Here is an 8,882-nt window from a genome sequence, read left to right as displayed (position 1 = left end):
ATGCCAGGGGAGGGCACTGAGACTCCAGAGGGTCCTTGCCCAGCATCTTCAAAGCAACAGGATTTTGTGCCTGCAGACCCTTCTTTGGGGCACACACCACCCACCCTGACCAGGATCCCTAGAATGCCCAGCATCCCTGGGAGGGCCCTGTGGTAGTTTCAGCTCCCTCTGGGGGCCCAGAATGGAGCTGGCCTGTGGTGAGGATGTAAGCACCAATGGCCAATTGGGTCCAAAGGAAGACACAGGTTCAAACACTGAAACCAATCAGATTCTCCCATGGCCTTCCTGCTATCAGAAGACACTGGTGCAGGGGTGGTTGCTGTGCACAGGGCAGAGCCACCCAATCCCCACGCAGGCACTGTGTCCTGCCACACTGGCCTCCTCCTGGGCATCACATGGGGCCAAGCAGGGGAGAGGAATGGGAATGCCCACGCACCCCCATCAACTCTGCAGACACAGAACCATGCACAGCTCTTGGGAGGAGTCAGATGAGCTGCTCAAAGCCTGGGAGGGACCCGCACAGTGGTCAGTGTGGCAGGGACGTTGCTTTAGCCAAGGCAGGGATAGCGGGTGACTCACTCGGGATCCTCAAGGAGGCTGCTGCATTTCCGTGCTCTTTCCAGATAACAAGGATGTGTCGGTGATGATGAGCGAGATGGACGTGAACGCCATCGCAGGCACGCTGAAGCTGTATTTCCGTGAGCTGCCCGAGCCCCTCTTCACTGATGAGTTCTACCCCAACTTCGCGGAGGGCATCGGTGAGCACTGGAGGCCTTGGCCTCGTGGGAGACGTCTCCTCCATGTGCACTGCTGCCCTTGGAGGCTGTGAAAAGTGAGGTGTGGGAACCCGAGCTGTGCCCCCTCTGCCATGGTCGGCATTTTAACCCAACCTCAGAAAGCAGGGGACCAGAACCGAGCCTGTCCTGGAAGCCCTCGCCCATCCCCAGAGGGCTCCCCGTCCTTATTCCTCAAGGAGACCAAGAGGCTGAAATAGTCAGCAGTGCCATGCTGTGGGGTCCTGAAGTCTGCTGTCCTTCCTGCCGACCAGGGCTGAAGGAGGGTGCCCAGGTGCTCTAGCCACGGGTCCTGGCCCAGTCGAACATGGGTTCGAACATGGCCTGACCCTTAGTCAACCTGGAGGCTGATGTCTAGAGTGGGCGCTGGCATGTGCAGCACCTGTAGCCTCCGCATCACCCTTAGGGCAGGTCTGCCTCCCAGGCCCATGCACAGAGGACCTGCTCTCCCAGCCTCCAGGTGCCCCCGTGGTGTCCAGGATGACGAGGGGGTCTCTGCGTACTTGGTGGGGCTGGGACCTCCCACTTCCCACCTCCTTGTGTCCCTCACTCCCATGTCTCATTCCACGTGGAGCCTCCCCTGCCTTAGGCTCCCCTCGGGAGGGGGTGGTGGCAGGAGTTGTCCAAGGGCAGCTCTGCCCATGAGTGGCAGCTCTCGCGGCTCCTCCTGCTGCTGTTTGCCGCGTGCTGCTGACCCGTGTGAGGTAGATAAAAGGCGTTCACGTGGCTCATACCCCACACCAGTGCCCCTCACAGGGTCCTCACTGGGGGCCAGAGCTGTGAGACTGAGGATGATGACGAGCCTGGGCTGTGCAGGGACACAAGCCCCAGGTGCTCCATGTGACCACCTTGGGAGAGGTCTCTGGCTCGTTGTGACCCTGAGGAGTAACCCACCGCCTCCTGCAGCTCTTTCAGACCCAGTTGCAAAGAAGAGCTGCATGCTCAACGTGCTGCTGTCCCTGCCGGAGGCCAATCTGCTCACCTTCCTTTTCCTTCTGGACCACCTGAAAAGGTAGCCCAGCTCTCCTGTGGCTGCCTGGGGCTCCAAGTCCCCAGGCCGCGGGGTGCCCCTCTGCTCCCACCAGACCCCCAACACCGAGGACCTTTTCCCCTGACCCCTGTCCGCAATCACTCACTGCCTCTGGCGACTAGTGCCACTGCCACCCCCGCCCCTGCCTCTCCTCTTTGCCACCCTCCTCCCTCTGCACTGTGGCCTTAAAAAAGAGCTCAGAGCTTTGGCCATGGCCAGCAGAGCACTTGAACCCCCCTCTTCCCTCCCAGTCACATCATAGAAGAGACCCCCTCACCAGCCCAGAGTTGGCCCCTTGTCCTGGGCCACTGGGACCCAGAAGTACCAGGGCTGGAGTCAGCTTGCAGCACAGACAGGGTCGAGGTCACTCCCTCCCTGAGGACTCCAGCACGGCCCAGCCCCTCTTCCTCTCTCCTAGTGGTGGCGTTGAAACAGCACCCTCTGCTTCAGTCCTCTACAGGGTGGCAGAGAAGGAGGCAGTCAATAAGATGTCCCTGCACAACCTCGCCACTGTCTTTCACCCCACGCTGCTCCGGCCCTCAGAGAAGGAGAGCAAGCTCCCTGCCAACCCCAGCCAGCCCATCACCATGACCGACAGCTGGTCCTTGGAGGTCATGTCCCAGGTATAGGAAGACAGGCTCCAGCCCTGGCAACCCTGACCTGCCAGAGGTGGCCTCTGCCTGCCCCACCCCCAGTCCTGCCCATCTTCCTACTTGCATTGTATGTGGTGTGGCCGACATTCAGAGAGAGGGACTTGCCTAGGTCTGCATGGATGAGATTGATAGTGGGGGGGCCCAGGCCACCTCCCGGTACTGCTAGTGCACTTTGCTGGGGGCTTAAAACTACCTCAAGTGTTTGGGTGTGGTGGCTCATGCCTGTAATCCCAGCACTTTGGGAGGCCAAGGCAGGATACCCAATCCCAGGTGTCTGAGGCCAGTCTGGGCAATGTGGCAAACTCCATCTCTAGAAAGAAATAAAAAGAAAAATTAGCCAGGCATTGTGGCGCACACCTGTAATCCTAGGTATCTGGGGGCTGACACAGGAGGATTGCTTGAGCCCAGGAGTTAGAGACTGCAGTGACCCATGATGGAGCCGCTGTACTCCAGCCTGGGGGACAGAGCAAGGCCCTGTGCATCTCTAAAATAAACAACCCCCGCTGCCCCAAGTCATGCCTTGTCTCATTGTAAGGGGTTCATGACACCAGCAGGGGTCCCCAGCACCTGAGATGGACTTGGAGGCTTGGGCCCCAAAGACCTCCCACCAGCAGCTGTGAGCCCCCCTCTGAGCCACTCTCCTCTTCCTGACTCTGCCCGGGCAGGTCCAGGTGCTGCTGTACTTCCTGCAGCTGGAAGCCATCCCTGCCCCGGACAGCAAGAGACGGAGTATCCTGTTCTCCACCAAAGTCTAAAGGCCCCAGTCCATCTCTAGGAGGTGAACAGACGGCCTGGAAACCTCTGGCTAATTGGGCCATCCGTAGAGCGGGAACCTTCCTGAGGTGTCCTTGGGCCATCCTCAGGTGTCGGGCCGTCTGCGAAGAGACAGCGACCCGAAGCCGAAGGACAGGTGACTGGACAGATCCCGCCCAGGTTTGGGAGCCCCAGGCTGGCCTCAGACTGGTTTTTCCATGTAGCCACCTGAGGGCGCCCCAAGCCAGTGCATCTCAGAGGCCAGGCCTGGCCCTGGGAGACAGGGTGAAGGGAGTGGTTTTTATGAACTTAACTTACAGAGTTTAAAAGATTTCTACTGGATCACTTGTCGAGATGTGCCCTCTCTGGGGAGAAGGGAACGTGACCGGATTCCCTCACTGTTGTATCTGGAATAAACGCTGCTGCTTCATCCTGTGGGGCCATGGCCTGTGTGGGTGGGGCCTCTTCCATTTCCCTGACTTAGAAACCACACTCCACTTAGAACAGGGTTGGAGAGGCTTAGTCAGCACTGGGGAGCGTTTGGACTCCATTCTTGCCTTTCTTCTTTTTCTTTCCAGAAGGATTTTTGTGCAGAAATGGGTCTTTTGTTGCCACGTTTGTCCTCCTTGGAAGGCAGCTCCAGGAGGCCTGTGAAATGTCGGGGGACAGGACCCCCAGGGAGGGAATCCCAGGCTACGTACTTCAGGGTTCATTCTCCAGGGAGAGCGACCTCATCCCCCGATCCTGACCGCCCTTCCGGCCCACGCTCTCCTGTTTGGCTTCCACAGGCCTGGACTTCTCTGGCTTCTCTGCCCACACACTCCCTGCCCCAAGTGTCCCTGCCCCTGCCCCAGCACAGGTGACTTCATTTCTGTCCTCTCAGCTCAGTGGACTCCCTCAACTTTTGTAAAAGTCTCCACTTGGTGGTAGCAGCTTGCTGATGACTTGTTTTAAAACTTTCATCCTAAATAACCTTTTGATACTTGAATATTTTTAAGTTTTATATGTAGTTTCTAATTTTTTTTTCCTAACAGATTCAGATACCTAATAAGATGCTAGAATGTATTCCCTGGACAATCCGTGTCCTGGCAGCATTTGGTCTTCCTCTAAGCGCCTGGCTTCGCTGTTCTCAGGAGTGGGTTCTGGTCTCTGGAGAACAGGATACGTGGAGGGTTAGGAAGGGGCCAGGCCTAGAGACGGGAGACTCCCTCCCAGAGCAGGTGGAGGCACAGGACCATTTGCTACCCCATCTGCCGGCACCTGCGGGGGAGCCCAGGCATTCTTTGTAAACCCTCCTGACCACCTGGCTAAAGAAAACAGAAGCATGGAGGCCGCCAAATATTTTCAAGAAATAACCCCATGAACACTGCATCACTTTTGTAGAAAGAGGGGCTTGGGGCAGGCAGAGGAGAGAAGGGAGAGCAAACTGAGGGCCAAGTTTCCAGATGGTCCTGCAGGAGGAGAGGATGCAGCTGCCCAGAGGGAAGCAGGATCACATTTAAGGAAGTGTGTGGGGTCCCTGGATGACACCAGCACCCAGTGTGACTCTGGCGACCGCTCCCAAGGTGGGAGGAGTGGGTGCCCCTGTGTGTCAGTGGGCAGCTCCTGCTGAGCCCGCAGCTCACTGGGGAGCCTGACAGCGGGGCCATGCGCCTGACACTCCTCTCTGCTTGTGGACCTGGCGAGGCAGGGAGCAGAAAACAGAGCCACTTGAAGGCTTTCTGTCTGCCTCTGTGTGCAGTGTGGATTTAGTTGTGCTTTTTTCTTGCTGGGAGAGCACAGCCACCATTTACAAGCAGTGTCACCCTCGTGGGTGGCGAGGACAGAACAGGAGCCTCTGCTGTCTGTACCTATCTGGGCCAGGTGGCCTCCCCTGTCCTGGCTTCCATCTCTGTCTCAGCGACCATCCAGCCCTGCGCAGGAACACATGTTGCTTAGAAAAGCCAAATCCAGCCCTTGTCTCGGTCTCCTCTGGTCTCATGATGTGCATCTGTTACCTTGAAACTGGAAACCAGTCTATCAATCTCTGGCCAATTTTTGTTCCCTCTCCAACCTCCTTCCCCATACGACTTTTTATTTATGTAGGATGTGTGTTGTCTAACGATGGGATGACCACACTTTTCCATGTTCCAAAAGTGCTCCTCTCCCGCAGGGCCCCAGGGCTGATGGTTGCTTTGGGTCTACAGCTACGTCTTACCCGCCTCCTGGCTCGAAAGCCTGTGTGGTGGCGAAGCTGGTGCGGGGCTGGGGAACACGGCGTTCTCCAGGAGGGGGTCCCGGCTCTCCTTCTGCAGTGCAGGCAAAGGCCTAGATGCCAGTGTGACCTCCCACAAGGCATGGCTTCCAGACTCGCCGACTAGAAGTGATGCTTTTTTGCCTCGGGCCCTGGGTTTGAAGCAGCCTGGCTTTCTCTCGGTAAGTGGCTGGTGTCTTAGCAGCTGCAATCTGAGCTCAGCCACCTACACACCACCGTGGGGGAAAGAACTGCCGACACTTTCATTAAAAAGTTTCCTGAGACGACTTGCGTGCATGTTGATTCCATGATGAGCGCCGCTGGGAAGAAGCCTTGAGCCGGTGGGGTGGGGCTGGAAGTGGCAGGTGCAGTGATGGGGCTGGGTGCCCAGGAGGCCTCAGTGCTCAATCAGGCCACGGTGGCCAAGCCCAGGCTGCAGGGACGGCTGGCCTGGGAGGTGTGGGTGAGTACAGGCAGGCGCCAGCTGGGCAGTGTTAGGATGCTGGAGCAGTATCCCTAACTCCACTGAGTGGGGTAGTCTGGTTGGGGCAGGGACCACTGTTGCTTTGGCAGAGAGAGATGATCTCCACTGGGGAGAGGCTGTTCTGACTCTGCAGGTGGGACAGGGACAGATGGCCACCAGGGTGACCCGGCTGGTCTTCCTTTGCTGTGCTGAGCCCTGGGACGTGGAGGATTCCCGCCACACACAGCCTGGGCCTGGGTTCTTACCTGTGGCCACCGCTCTGGCACGAGCCCCTCAGTCTTGGGTGGTTTCTGCCTGGTCCGGGATTTGGTGTTGCTGCTGAGTCCAGCCTTTCCACCACCTCCGCATGGGCCTTGGGTGTTGTCAGCTGCCTCCCGCCTTGGCTTCAGTAGCTCACCCAGCTTACAGGGGAGCTGCCCTGGGCTGGAGATGGGCACGCACCCTGGGTCCTGCTTCAATGAATGCAACTTGAGGAGACCCGGCCACATCCACTGGGCCACAGGTTGCCCTCGGCAATGCCCACATCAGCCGTCAGCCTGAGCCTCCCCAGGAGAGCAAAATTCACACGACCAAGGCTGCCCGTGGCCTTTGTCAATGAGGTGGCTGAGCCCAGCCAGGACCTTTCTCGGACTCCCGGGTTGTGGCTGTGCTCGTGAGCGGCCTGGTCAGCTCTCTCGGGGTGAGAGGGGCTTGTCACAGGGGCCCCTGCCTGCAGTGTGACCCTTCTCAGCTTCTCTCAGCAGCCCTGCCTGCGGAGTGTCACCACCACCATGATCATTTCCCTGACACTGCGAGGGTGTGGGGACGTCCTGGGTAGAGACAGGGCCCGTGGCAGCAGCAGGCTCAGGGGCGCCCTGCACTGGTGGGCTGGGGACCTGGTGGAGACCACACCAAGGGCTGCACAAGGGGATGAGCCTCCACCCTGGCCTCTCCTCAGGCCTCAGCAGCCCCTCCCACAGGCAGAAGGGTTGACACTGGGTCCTGCCCTCCCTGCAAGAGCTGCGAGTGCCATGTGCTGTTTTGTCCAATCTGGTGTCTGCAGGGCAGGAAAGGGCTGCCGCTGCCCCATTTCTGAGTGTTCAGCACCTAAGGGTGACAGCACTGTCTGTCCCTACCCTCCGGGTCCTGTTTGAAAATCAAACCCATGCTCACAGGCCAATTTGTTTTTTCTTTCAGAGACAGGGTCCCACTTTGTCACCCAAGCTGGAGTGCAGTGGTGAGATTATAGCTCAATGCAGCCTCCAATCCCGGGACTCAAGGGACCCTCCTGCCTCAGCCTGCCAAGTAGCTTGGACTATAGCTGTGTGCCATTGCACCTGTTTTATTCTTATTTTGTAGACATGGGGTCTGGCTATGTTGTCCAGGCTATTCTCAAAATTCCCGGCCTCAAGCAATCCTACCGCCTCGCCTCTCAAAGGTTGGGATTACAGGTGTGAGGCAAGGCACCCAGCTCAGCCACAGAGCCCTATTGCATCTCTCTTACTAGGAGCAAGAGCTGACTGCCCCCTCATCCCCATTCCAGAGTGTTGGGGCTGTGTTCAGCCGAGGCCGGGCCACTGGCATGGCCCAGGGAGCGGGATCATTCGCTGCTGCCCCAAATCTGAGGTCATTCCACCTCGACAAGACTTCCTCATCCAATCCCTTTACTTGACAGCTGGGGAAACCAATGCGCACAGAGCACCCCCAGCTCACTCGGGGTCTCAGAGCTGATCCATGAGCAGAGGCTGAGATCCTGGGATCTTGTCCCCCAGCCTCCCCGTAAGCTTGCTCCCTTTCTGCTGAAAGAGATGGGGCTGGACCTCGACCGGCAGCCCTGGCCTGGACATGACAGGTATTCAGGCTTGTGCAGGTATTCAGGCCGAGATGCCTCGGCATCATATTTTTTTCTTTTTTTGAGACAATGTCTCATTCTATCGCCCAAGCTCGAGTGCAGTGGCATGAAATTGGCTCACTGCAACCTCTGCCTCCTGGTTAAAGTGATTCTTCTGCCTCAGCCTTCCAAGTAGCTGGGACTACAGGCTTGTACAACCACGCCTGACTAACTTTTGTATTTTTACTAGAGACAGGGTTTCCCCATGTTGGCCAGGCTTGTGTCGAACTCCTGACCTCAGGGGATCCACCTGCCTTGGCCTCCCAAAGTGCTAGGATTACAGGTGGGAGCCACTGCGTCATTTAAATGTAGTGAGAGGCCGGGCGTGGTGGCTCATGCCTGTAATCCCAGTACTTTGAGAGGACGAAGCTGTCAGATCGCCTAAGGTCAGGAGTTCGAGACCAGCCCGGCCAACATGGTGAAACTGTGTCTCTACAGAAAAATAGAAAAAATTATCCCCGCGTGGTGGTGTGTACCTGTAGTCCCAGTTACTCAGGAGGCTGAGGCATTAGAATCGCTTAAACCTCGGAGGCGGAGGCTGCAGTTAGCTGAGATGGCGCCACTGTACTCCAGCCTGGGTGACAGAGCAAAACCTTGTCTCTAAATAATCAAATAAATAAATATGGCCAAGCACAGTGCCTTAGGCCCGTAATCCCAACACTATGGGGGCCAAGGCAGGTGGTCCCTGAGGTCAGGAGTCCGAGACAAGCCTGGCCAAGACGGTGAAACACTGTCTCTACTAAAAATACAAAAATTAGCCAGGCGTGGTGGCAGGCACCTGTAATCCCAGCTACTCGGGACACTGAGTCAGGAGAACCACTTGAACCTGGAAGGCAGAGGTTGCAGTGAGCTGAGATTGCACCACTGCACTCTAGCCTGGGCAATGGAGCCAGACTCCATCTCAAATAAATAAATTAATAAATACAGAGCAAGATTCTGTCTCAAATAAATAAATAAATGTACACCTGTAATCCTAGCACTTTGGGAGGCTAAGACAGGTCGATCACCTGAGGTCAGGAGTTCGAGACCAGCCCGACCAATATAGCAAAATCCCATCTCTACTAA

At 57.1% G+C, this 8,882-nt stretch overlaps 1 protein-coding gene across 1 annotated transcript; it reads left to right on the top strand.

The window, feature by feature from the left end:
• Nucleotides 1-609: 609 nt before the first annotated feature.
• LOC131382715 (breakpoint cluster region protein-like) lies at nt 610-3,660 on the top strand. Its single transcript, XM_058435177.1, has 4 exons — nt 610-758; nt 1,701-1,806; nt 2,285-2,447; nt 3,143-3,660. Exons 1-4 carry the CDS (start codon nt 644-646, stop codon nt 3,230-3,232), a joined length of 474 nt encoding a protein of 157 aa, XP_058291160.1. The 5' UTR covers nt 610-643; the 3' UTR covers nt 3,233-3,660.
• Nucleotides 3,661-8,882: the final 5,222 nt, after the last annotated feature.

The sequence above is a fragment of the Hylobates moloch genome, unplaced genomic scaffold, assembly GCF_009828535.3.
Source record: "Hylobates moloch isolate HMO894 unplaced genomic scaffold, HMol_V3 SCAFFOLD_1892, whole genome shotgun sequence".
Classification (NCBI taxonomy): Eukaryota; Metazoa; Chordata; class Mammalia; order Primates; family Hylobatidae; genus Hylobates; species Hylobates moloch.
This window is presented reverse-complemented; position numbering and strand designations above follow the sequence as displayed.